Source organism: Helicoverpa zea, chromosome 18 (assembly GCF_022581195.2).
Source record: "Helicoverpa zea isolate HzStark_Cry1AcR chromosome 18, ilHelZeax1.1, whole genome shotgun sequence".
Classification (NCBI taxonomy): domain Eukaryota; kingdom Metazoa; phylum Arthropoda; class Insecta; order Lepidoptera; family Noctuidae; genus Helicoverpa; species Helicoverpa zea.
Window position 1 is genome coordinate 2,957,715 of NC_061469.1, and position 12,984 is coordinate 2,970,698.

General features: G+C 34.2%; 1 protein-coding gene across 1 annotated transcript; it reads right to left on the minus strand.

Annotated features, from left to right (window-relative positions):
* Positions 1–952: 952 nt before the first annotated feature.
* Positions 953–12,201, minus strand: LOC124639024 (lysozyme-like). Its single transcript, XM_047176236.1, has 4 exons — positions 12,039–12,201; positions 3,749–3,940; positions 2,898–2,971; positions 953–1,427 (listed from the first exon to the last, which is right to left on the minus strand). The coding sequence occupies exons 1-4, from the start codon at positions 12,199–12,201 to the stop codon at positions 1,263–1,265; spliced, it is 594 nt and encodes a 197-aa protein (XP_047032192.1). The 3' UTR covers positions 953–1,262.
* Between the last annotated feature and the right edge of the window lie 783 nt (positions 12,202–12,984).

The following is a 12,984-nucleotide window of genomic DNA, read 5'->3' on the forward strand; positions in this document are numbered from 1 at the left end:
CGCACATGCAAACATTACCGGTGCTACGCATTGTCATAGATAGATCAAAAGGAAGCTTTTGCAATATTCGATCCTCATGGAAAATCTTTTTTTATTTAATTTCTTGAGGATAACAAAAATTCTTTCAGTGTACAAACTTACTATTCTACTTCTAATACTATATCCTCATGCCAAAAAGACTGGCGCAAGAGTCTGGAGACATTTGGGTCCCATGGGCCTAAGGTGTCAACCCCAAACATTGCCGGTGAGGTTTACATATTTATTTGCGACATTTTCTGAGGAAGCAGCTGCACGGACAAAGCTCGCCGTAATAGTAACTTATTATTAAGAATCTGTGGTACTGGGAATGAGCAAGAGTGTAATATCTCTTTTTTTTATTCGTAATTATTTATTGTTCATTGTTATTTTTAGTTTGATTGAAAAAAAATACAAGCGTAGTTTGTCTTTCGCACGGGTAATATTAATTAAATAATCTGATCTTGAAGATCATCTCCTACTGACATGCTTCACTACATAGTATAAAACAAAGTCGCTTTTTCTGTCCCTATGTACGCTTAAATTTTTAAAACTAGGCAACCGATTATCATGCGGTTTTTTTAATAGATAGAGTGATTAAAGAGAAGGTTTATATGTATAATAACATACATTAAATAGTAGGGAAATATTGTTATCCCGTGCGAAGCCGGAGCGGGTCTAGCTAGTTAGTTATATTTCGCATTTCATCTGCGATATACTTAGGTGTAATGAATCTTATTTCGTAGGATGTAATTAAGGGATAGGATACACAACTAATTTAAATTTAATTGCCTCCAAGGATAACAGGTCAATATTCTGGACTAAATTGGGTTTAAATATTATAATACTCAATCATCAGCAGGCTGCAAAGCTGACATAATAATTATAGCAAGAGATAATGCAGAGCCTAATTAGGAAGAAGAAATAAAAACAACAATTAATACTAAAGACTAGTTTGATTTTATTCAACTTTTTTTTCGAAAAATATAAATATATTTTTTTGTTTCTTATCGATGGTTAAAATTACGAAAGTACGGATTTCAGCTCCAATTTCGACGATCTTGAGATGTACCAAGTAATATGCTCTGAGGATTTTTGTGGAAATAATCTGCTATTCAAGCTACATGATGGACTGCCTATATTAGCAGCTAAAACGAAGTATTTTTGACCAAAGCTGAAGATATCGTAGTCAAAATGAAAATATCCTCAAATCATATACTCCGTCACCACCTCATTCCTCAATATGTTTAGCCGTAATGCGGTCCCTGTCCCTGAGCCCCGGCTACAGCAGCCACGCACTGGTTGAACACATTCACGTAGCTGAAGGGCAGCTCTCCCACGCATCCGTATCCTCCCTTCTTGTGGATCGCCATGTAGTCGTAGCAGTCGATGCGACCGTCACCGTTGCAGTCCTGAGGACGAAGGAAGATCATGTTATAGAGAGTGTTTGAAAATGGGATACAAAATTAAAAAAAGGTTGGAAACTTGGCAATGAACAAATGAGGTTCTAACTGCCTTAAATACTTCAATGAAAATGGAGTGCAGTGATCGTAGTCTTTCAAAATGTGTAAATTGGATCGCTAAGTGAACGCTTTGGTATCATCAAAGCTCCGAGGCTTTCGTCCTAGGTTGAAGCCATTCATTTCCTTCAATATTTAAACATTGCATTAAAATCGGTTCTTTTTTAAGATCAGTTTTTGTATTAAAAAAAGGTTAGATGACATCGATAATTCCTGTGCTAAAACAATCATGATGCGTGACCAAGGAATTCTAATACTGCAATTACAATTTTAATAGTTAGTTTATACAAAAGACATGTTATGCTACACGTGTAACTACTAGGTAATAAGGTAATTCTGTTTTTGAGGCCAGTGGCACATAGCGTGACATCAAATGTTTAGTAGACGGAGGTTTTACCTAAATAGCCATAACATAATTGACTCAAGCTAAATACATTCAGAATTTGATATTCAAATAACTTGCAACGAGAAATTATTGTCATTTTCACAGTTTCTTAGAATCATATTTTTGGACAAGTAAGTAAGAAATAGAAATAGATATTTGAGTTATTTATATCTTCTGTATTTGTTTTATTTCATTGTTATCTGATTGGTTCCTGCTAATGTGCAAAAGTGTTAGTCATAAATATTGGTCTGTTCACAAAGGAACAAGACGTAATTTTCTGGGATTTTTTGGAATTCGTCACATTTGGCGACGTTCGAAAACTATTGACTCTGTGTTAATTTTTGCACTTGTTTGAATAATTAGCATAACTTTTTAGAAGTGATGATGATTTCATGACAGTATGTGGCGAAAAATAGCCTATTGTTAAGTCATCAGAGTTCAGTCTCGCTTAGACAAGGTTGCAACAAAAACTATGAGATATTTTCATGTTATTATTGTTTGGTAACCAAACTAGGTTTGGGTGATGTCATGTTGTCTCGATATGCAAATGTATGGACAATGTCAACGGATTTGCACGTACCTACATACATACGTAGTTAGTACATAGATACACCCACAGGTTTTTGTTGGGAATTGTTATAAATGTCATCGCGATTACTTTTTTTGCTATTATATGACTTACAGTTTGGATAGCAAAAAGGTGATTCTAAATCATAGATTGGAGATAGTTTTGGTTCTTTCTCAGATCCGTTTAGTACCTAAATATTGTGATTGGATGAATAAATTAGATCAGTCTCATGTCAGCCTTTGGACGCTTGATAAGACTTAATTGATGAAAAGAGAAAAGTTCTGAATCTTCCTCATCGTCATAGCCTAAAACGTCGATAGCAAGCTGTGTTTAGCAGGGAGGGCATTTTAGGCTGTGTCGATGCCCTCCAAAAGCTAGTGGGAGGCTTTTGCCATCTTTCATCTCTTACCTGAGCGAATTTCCTCATGTAACCCTGGACAGTGAGGGCGGCGCAGTAGGGGTCGTTTGTGCAGTTCGGGAACGCTGAAAACAATGTCATATACGGTTATATTTCAATATATAGAGCTACAAAAAAATAGACAGTATGAGATGAAGTTACTATGAGGTTTCTTCGGATTATCTTGGTCAAGATACCCTTAACATACCTATGTGATTTTACAAAACGACAGGTGCGTTGTATAGGTGGGTATACGATGGCCTTACAAGTTGATAAAATCATCAACACAGTCAAATCAAGGCCGTTTAGTTCCAAGAATCAAGTTTAACATTAACATAATTGATATTTAATTCACATTTGTATTGATTTTGTGATTTATTTTGTACATAACTGTGACGTCTATGCGAATTTGTGAAAGAGATTTATTGTAAAAAAAAAACTGTTTATGCCGCATTTCAGAATTCTTAATATTTGATTATATAATGGTTGTTATTCGACTATGAATAAATTGGCTAGTTTAAATAACTGGTTATGCAGATACCGAAACAAACTAAAATTATGCGAAGTCAAGCCTATTGCCATCAAGCACGTACTTTTATGAGAAAAGGATTAGCTGGGTAGCTAGAGATTGAATCCTTATAGAAAGAGGTAGACTTAAGTCATAAGTCTGACCCTAGGTAAAGTCACATCTTCTGCCTTTTTTACCGTCCGATGTGCCGCCCAGTTAATAATTTTCAACTTAAGGTTTAAGCTCTACCTAAGCAACTGTGTTCGGTTTTCTACTTAAGACAGAATTTATATAAGTCAAAAACTTAAAACAGGCCGTTTCTTATCCACTCCAAAAAAAATTGAGCTTATCTTACCATCAGAAGCATCAGGCGACTGTCCATTGATGGTCGGCTTGCCAGCATCAGCCCAGTAGGCCCAGGTGATGTGGAACAACCCGCAGTGGTCTCCCTCACACTGCAGACCCTGCTTGCACCCGGAGACGGCCTGGCAGATGCAGCCGAGACATACCTCGGTAACTGGCTGCGCTTGCGTTTGTGCTAGGTGAGCTGCAAGTTACGAATGGAGTTTGTGGTTAAAAAATAAAAGATTTCAAAAAAATATAATTGAGAACGTCCTCCTTTTTTGAAGTTGGTGAAACAGGAGTTTTTTTTTATAAATTGGTATCAAAAACTGCTTTGTTATGTACGTAATATTTTACAAGTTCATAAGTGTTCATAATTTGGCATTTGATTGCAATTATAATCGTAGACGGTGTTAAGCTTAAATTAAAATAACAAAAATACAAAACAAACAGTATTATATAATAAAATTAAATGTGCCCCAAAGAATTTTATGTATTTGAAACAGATTAAAAAACAGAGGAAAATCGTAGCAAAATATTTGAAAAAAGAACAGTATGAAAAAAAGAGTTTTTAATGTGACACGCAAACTTAAAAAAATGAATATAAAGAATCAATAAAGGTTTTATTTCAATATTTAAAGGTAGTGTGAATATCCCACATACAATGAGCCATACCTTTGTTTGTATGACGAAATATGTGGATATGTAAATGAGACCGCAGTACACAAAGTATGAAGTCCTGTTTAGGGTCAAGGTATTGTTTGTGGTCACATCAGGACCTTGTAATGCTCAATGATATACGGTTTGTATTTATTTAAACTGACTGGCCCTTTAAAGCCTTTTATTACGAAAGAAGATTATCTCAGTTTATGCAAAGAAAGGAAAAAAAATGTTTTTTTTGTACTGTAGACCGTCTTTTTGAAAATAACTTCGTGTTTAATATTGCCACGGAGTTATGCATTTCCCAGGGAAGGGTAATTGACTAAAACAGGAAAATATAAATGCATTAATAAGTATCTATGAGATACCTACGTAGAAGCCATTAGTGCATTCAAATTAATTCAGAGGATTTCCCGAATTAAACATACGGAGCAATATAAACCACATCCGTATGTTCTTAACTCACAAGCGTCATAACTATCTCACTAAGTTATTTAAGATTTCTCGCTTGAAAGACTATAATTATACATAGACATAATGTCGGTGCTATTATATAAATTATGATTACCTATTACATAGTTCCAAAACATTGTTCTAAACTAAGAGCATTACACCAACCGGAGAGGACATTGCTGCGCTTTCCCCTCTGCCAAAGTGCCAAAGCTACCAGAGTGCTTCTCAAACTCTTAGGTATCTATCTTCATCAATATGTACCGTATTGTATACATATATCCTAACATTTTACGTATATTCATTATTGTACTGTAGTCATGGTTTTGCCTCGCTGTCGCGTGTTTTGCAGACTTTGCGCATTGATTATTCATGGCGGCTCTGGTTAGTTCAATGTTCTAAGTTTTTAGACGTCATTGCTGAGTCACGGAGATGCAAATTATTTTTTTGTCCAAATGCTTATATGGATTTAAATGTCGAGGTCAAGGGCTTTGAAGGTTATGCTGGATAAATTCGGGTAAAATACAGCTGGCCTTACTACAAAAACTTTAACCCCTGTTTTACACTTGTCTAATAAAATTTTGGCTGCAAAATGAACCGTATGTCAACGTCATAATTTGACATTTTTTTAGACAAGGCATAAACTGACGTTTAAAAGTTTTTGTGGTAAGACGGAGCATGTTTAAAGTGTTTTATGAGAGACTCGAATTGAATATGAATTTAAGGTGCCATGAGTAGAGATTTTTCTTTGAGGAAAATTCGTTCTTGGGTCTTTTCAATTTCTTTTGTGGGTAAATATTGCTTGAAAGACATTCTATCACTTAAATATTAGTTAATCAGAAAATCAATTGGCACGTGAATCAAAGCCTCTGGCAAACACTAACACTCCCTTAACGACGATAAACACAATTAAATAAACGATCTCATAAATCCTTCTGACAAATCAATAAATCTACATAAAATAACATGTATTCCGCGAACACACATTGAATAAATAAATATAAAATCTAATAATAATAACGTCAATGCGGAAACAAACCTATTTATTGTGTTAACATCTTCGACAATGACCTATAAAGAGAACATACCACGGAAGTAATTACGTATGAGAAATATCTAATGCTTAATAATATTCTAATAGACATTTCTAGTCACCCGTGAAGGGGAGAAAGGAAATGCTTTAGGGAAATACGCATAAAGTTCAAGAGCGAATGTCATTCAATTGCTAGTGCTATGCAGACACGTAATTGAGTTATGTCATGTTTGTGGGCGCGGCAAAATTTAACATGACAGCTGACAATGCAGTGCATGGAGGTGTGATGCCATGACTGGGATGGTTTGGCGTTCATTGGGGGTAACCTACGTTAAGCAGTGGACGGCAATTAGGTAGCTGACATCAGCATCAGGACAAATGAACCTTTCTTATGAATGAAAAGAAATGCATTTAAAATCTTGCAAGAGTTAGATATGCGTAGAAAATGGGACGGCTCTTTTTAACAATTGACAAAGTCACAAAGCATTTCTTTATGTAACCATGAGAATAACCAAGAACAACAAGAGATTACCATGTCCTCTTAACAATTTCATAAATATTAATAATCTTGTCACATTCATAAATCATAAATAAACATAATACAGTGCAATATAGGTCCATTAATGGTTGATTCCATGCACGTTGTAATATTTATACCTAGTGGGATATGACGTCACGATCTGACCTATTAAGTATGGCCGTTTGCCATTCAACACACGGATATCATAGATCCATAGACTTTTGTGATGTCATAGAGTTGGAAGGCAATAGCGATTAACATCACATTACTAACAATTTTTATGTCTGACCATTAATTCTCACTTTGTTTTTATGGTGTATTTATAGAATTGTAATTTAACATTATGGCATGGCATTGAGAATTTAATTAGTACCTAAGTACCTATTGTGTGCTTTATGATATTAGTGTTAATGTAAAACAAACGCGATTTTTTTATGCTAAAAATAAATTGTGATCTTAAACGTATCTATTTCTGTTTTCTTTCTTTTTTAAACCGCTTGAAAAAGTCTACGCCTAGATTGAATTCAAAAGTATCGGCTTACTTTTGCCCTTATTAACCAAGACTTAATCTTCTACAAACAAAGAGCACACAGACTTTATTTTACTGTGTTAGATCTTGTTCAGATTTCCTGACCCAATTCTTCCTACTCAAACATAAATTCCACACCCAAAAAACACAATAAACAGACGCCTATTAAAATAACACCAATAAAAATGTTTTACACACTTAATTACATATTTATCTTAAAGCAGAAATCTAAAAAACCCGCCGAAGGACTAGTGGGCAGCGATGCGTAAAGAATTTGTATCTATTAGCATAGCATCAGTTGATCCGGTTAGAACCGGTTGCTGGCGACCTGTTTGGCGACATACTCCCAGGATATTGCATGCAGAAGGTGCATGCGTTGGCGGGAATAATTCCGTCACCAAGGTTGGTACAAGGTGCGTACAAAGAGAATAGTGACGATGAACAGAGTTCAACAGAGATATTAAGTGTAGCGTTTACTTCGCTGTTAATTGGTCTTCGAACGGCATTTTTTCGAGATGAACCCTACTCAACCCACAGAGAATGTCTAGTTCTCGTCAAACAATGCCATTCTGAAGATACATACTTGAAAAAGATACGGAATAAGAACAGAACCAATAGCTGGATGGTTTAAACATTAATTCCTTTTGGAGCCCTTTCTGTACCAGGTTATGGCAATCCCGCAGCCCCATGAAAGTTACCTGCATCTCTGTTTTGAAAATTCTTTGTTTCAAAGGATTGACCCACAGATACTTTTTGTAGAAACATGTGCTAATATGGGATATTTGCACCTTTCTACCGAAATCAATAGGTAAGTATTTTACAAGACCATATGTTGCTCTTTGAATTATGCAAGAGTTGACCACAAATATGTGCAGTTGGCTCATCGGTCATACAAAGGCACTGCCAATACCAGAGTGAGAAATTCCGATACACTGTGTCACAATATAGGTCGAGTTCGTAAATTGAAAATCAACAGTAAATAATGTAGGTATTATTGAGGTAGGCATGCTTACATACTGCAAGAGCATCTAATTTAAATACTAGACCAAAGAATTTAAAAATGAATGCAGCGAATTCACATATTAGAGGGTATAAATAGCTAATTTAGGTAATTAATGAATTATTCATTTAGTTAATAGAGCATCTTTTCAATAACATTTTGCAGAAAGGTTCCGTTATCATTGTAGATAAATGTATTTTATTCTCATCTTGTCGTAGTTGGTGTAACTCAATTCGCTTTGTTGGTTTGAGAATCTTTCACAAAGCAGCGCGGAGCCTGGAAGTTCGTGATTGATACCCCCGTGCATCGTAGAGCACGTAAATGGTCCTGCCCCTGGTCTTTATCCGGTCGTGTCGGATTACCGTCCCATCGGGCTATGAGAGTGAAGGAAGTGAGTGCACCTGTGTCTGCGCAAATGCTTGGTGTGTCCTGCACAGTTGGCTAATCTCCTTATATGAGAGCAGCCACTGTGGTAGATAATAGGCTAGGAGGACAACATTTTAAAAAAGAGACAACGAAAAACAAAGAACTATAAACCTAGACGCGTCACAGAACTTTCTTCACCGTGTGAAATCATTTTTTCCCGACACCAATCACTTAAATGGTCCATAATTGCTTATCTAGCATTATCATTTAATTGTTAATATCATTAACAATGGCTATCTATTTCCAATTAATTTCCGATACACTGCATTGTTGTAATACTTCCTTTATTACCACTAATTGTTGGAGAATGAAGAATATATATGTGTGTTGCAATTGTATTAGCGAGGATACGCATTTGATTTTATATGTAGAGTAATTAAGTTATTATGAATAATGTGAAGTCGTTGTGGCCCTGTAGTTAAAGCCCTAATCTCTCAAGTATTGGTATAGGTCAGGCAAGGACCAATGCTTTTCTATGTTTTCGTAATAGGTACTATTTATTTTGGTCACTATTTAATAATTAAAAGTGAAGGAAAAACATCTTGTGGAAAACTTGACCATAAAGTCTGAAATCACCAACCCGCATTGAGCAAGCGTGGTGAGTACTTAATGCTCAATCCTTCTCTGTGTGAGAGGAGGCCTGTGCCCAGCAGTGGGACGATAGGGTGATGACGAATGTAGGTAAGTTTAACAACTAACCATCAATTGCACAAAGCTCCATTAAAGTTAAAGCTTCTTTAAATGTATTGCTAAATTGTTCTTCGTCAACAAGATAAAACGTGATAGCAATAGATGTAATGAAGCTTTAATTTTAATGGAGCTTTGTCCAACTGACGGAAAGTCATAAAATCAAATTAATTCATCATTATAATGTAACAGCAACTACCAGTAATTATGATCTAAGGCATATTTATGTCAAGAGAGGAAACCTATAGGTACCTATAGGCTATAAAATATCAATATATCACACAATATCACAATATACAATCCATACTAATAAATTAACAATAAGTATGGATTGTATATTGTGGTTGTTAATTGTCCCTAAATAAATAAAATAAAATAAAATAATTTTAATGGAGCTTTGTCCAACTGACGGAAAGTCATAAAATCAAAATAATTATTCAGGTGAATAAAATAGATGACGAATTACCTAAGATATTTTAAAGCCTTTAAGGTATAGGTTTCCTCTCCTGACATAAATATGCCTTAGATCATAATTACTGGTAGTTGCTGTTACATTATAATGATGATTTATTTTCACATAGCTCTAGTAAACGACAAAGCTGTCAGGAATTGAAAAATTACAACTTTACATGAATTGTCTTGAGATAATAATTATAAACACAGTAATAAAGTATACAATACAAGTACAGATGACATAAGAGTAATTACAAAGTGATTTAAACATTATACTTATTGTCAACATAAGTCAACATAAGCAATGTAGGTTTTAAAATGCAGATACCTAGCTATTGATTTCTGACACTTAAGCGAATATTAGACGTCACGTTTAAATAATATTAATATAACCTCAATAAAATCCGTAAAATAGTTATATTTAAAAGGACAGTACAGTTTGCGCCAAATACTTACGGCCGTTTCCTATCTATCTATTTATTTGATACCACAGACAGAATTTTGACATTAGCCCCATACAAGTATTGCCAACTTCCCCATACAAGTAAGCAAAAACTGATAAATAAAATTTGTATTGGGAACGGCCTTTAATTTGCAATTTTACTCAAGTTAGCCATAAGACTTCTTGGGCATTTGTTTCTACAGATATATAATGTCTGAAGTTGTCAAGTCAAGTTGGCTAATTTCAGAATCACAGTAAGTTGGCGCGAATACGGACGCTCCTTATTTTCACTCAGGTTTTGATCATTTGGGTTTTTACGCCAAGGATAAGTCGAATTACTTGTATGGTCAAAAAATAAGTTATATAAAAATGTTATCTAGGAATATAATGTGTTTGCATATACTTGCAATTAAAGAACGGTCTATTTTTATTTATTTTTCTTCCCAATTTGCATAAACTCTTGCGTGAAATAAACAACGTACCTATCAGATATGTAGTTGGTAACACTGGTTATTACTTTTTACGTTTAAAATTGTTTATGTTAGCGGACATTAAGAATTGATCTGGTTTTGGTCACGTCAACTTTCAATTGGTAGCCATTAAACTATTTAAGTAACACGGAAAACAATTGTAAATACCTTTTGTAGAAGTTGGTCAGTTATTTTGCAAGTTTTTGCATACTTGCTTGATAAACGAGATTTGTAGCTACGTACCTGGATAACGAAGAACCTATTTATCTAAAGGTCCCTGCTACCTATCTCCAAGATAAGTGTCAACTTAACCTGTTTAGCCATTTTAGTGCGAAACTGTAGCAAAGAAACACTCACTTTCACATTTAGAACAATTGTAAGGATTTTCCGAGTCCCTATTCCTCTTCAATCATAAATAGTACCAATTTATAATGCAAAAGTACATACAAGGTACTAATTCACGAGAATATTTCCAGAATTCCAAAAAATATATACTTAAATCTGCAAAAAGGATTTCCCTTACCACCAAAACTCCGAAACAACATTTTTGACCACAGCTTTACCTAGTCACTACTTAAAGTCACTAATTAAGAAATCGTTCTAAGAACACGAAGAAAAATACCTATTTGGCATGTAAATTGCAACATTGAGAGCCAAGTTAGGTACTTGGAATTAGACTGCACACTTTGTCATATGAATGAGTGTCGAGGTTATCAACTCCAAAAAACAGTTTTTTGTGATGAATATATTAAATTAGTTTAAAGCATAACGCTACCTATTTTGATTTCCGTAAACAGTTAGCTAGCTAGAGATTGTGCATTTTGTTTTATACACTCATATATTGTGCCAGTTTACCTACGTTTATTATTACTTTTTAGATTTGCCAAGTGCCAAGTCAATACCGCTACTATGGCTTCTGACCGCGGTTTCATCTGCGTCTCGATTGAACTACCACGTACACCAGGAAAAGAAGTGGTGTAGATCCTTTTTTGATAAATGACGTATAATTTTCAATTATGCATTTTTTTATAACACTCCAAAGATTTTTCCCAATCGTTAAAAAAGTAAAACAACAATCTCATTTTTAAACTTATGTTTTATAGTAGATATAGCTGAGTAAGGAACCCGTATACTCGTAGTTGAGAGGCTAGAGCCTTAACCACTGAGCCACCACGACATTTTGCATTTGTTGTCTTCATTTTAGTACCTACGTGTATCGAGAATTAAATTGTTTCCGCGAATTTGTAAATAAATATCTTATTTATAATTTCTGAAGAAAAATAATGATAATTTTGTTTACAAGCATCTTGACCTAGAACTTTGGCATTATTATTGTTGTTAACGAGATAATTTTCTGTTGTATAGATAAGTATTAATAAATCGATAATAGTCATGCATTACCTTGCAGTCCAAGCCTGCAGTTAGCTTCAGTTAGTATAATTATTTTTTTTATATATAGTTTTTAACACCTGAACGATAGCTTTTAATGATTTTTTAGTTTATTTATTCTAAAATTTAATTAAGATCTATAAATATCCAGAGCAGTTTTTCAATACCAAAATATGGTCAGAAATGTTCTACTATCTAAAGAAAGCTTAACTATAAAAAAAATAACAAAAAAAAATATACTAACAAACATCAGCGGCGCACACAGCAACTAACATCAATATGGCACAAAACTTTATCACGGCAGACGCCATATTGGCGAATTCAAAAAAAGAACTTAAATAAAAAATAATATTACTAAATAGTGTAGCGTGTGATCTCACGCGCAAACCTCGACTGGCATTGAACATGGCCTTTGGCCAGTTTATATTGCCAACTAGTATGGTCTGAATCATCATGTTCCATGAAATTTATCGACTTTTGATTCTCATATCGGATTTGTTTTGTTGTCAATCAATGGCAATCCGCATCCGTGTAGGATTTAGTCTGTTGTCCTTTAGGTTAGGGAAACAGGTTAAGGTTTTATTGTATCGTTTATTGATTATTATTTTGTTTATGCTCAGTTTATTATAGGGTTTATCAAAAGTTTATAGGTACTACCTGTTGTTGTTGTTATTGCAATTGGTATTCAGATAATTAAAAAAAAACCTTAAAAGTTGACGATTAAAATTCAAAAATATGGCGGTTGATCTCAAGTATTTTTTCTTAATTCTACTATTTTTACTTAGGTATGAAACTAAGTAAAATATAAGGTAGAAAAATATTAGGGTTTCCCCGTTTCCAAAGCTATGTATACATTAAAAATACTAAGAAGACTATCTTCAATTTGTTCGAAATAGTAGCTGTTCTTGTGAATTAAATATATATATCTTTATAGACACTGGCTAACGTTACTACTAAACGAGTTTATGCAAAATGGACACAGATGTTATAAAACCGATATATTTACACAAATATTTTCTTGATGCGACTATCTGAAAGCGATTCAACTGATGAAGTTTAGGGTCACCATAAAAACTTGTACCTGCAGGATAAATTCAGGACTTATTGCAAAAAAAGTAGAATTAAAAATCAAAATACTTTTAGGTTCTCGTTTGTAAACTACTTAATTTGAGTCTTCTTTTGTCCGGGTA

Bases quoted from the DNA above. Each gene is read 5' to 3' on its own strand.
- LOC124639024 (XM_047176236.1), bottom strand. From the start codon at position 12,201: ATGTTCAATGCCAGTCGAGGTTTGCGCGTGAGATCACACGCTACACTA. The intron at 3,941-12,038 runs GTTAGTATATTT...CGTAACTTGCAG, and splicing joins TGTGTGCGCCGCTGATGTTT to CTCACCTAGCACAAACGCAA. The intron at 1,428-2,897 runs GTAAGAGATGAA...CTTCGTCCTCAG, and splicing joins ACATGAGGAAATTCGCTCAG to GACTGCAACGGTGACGGTCG.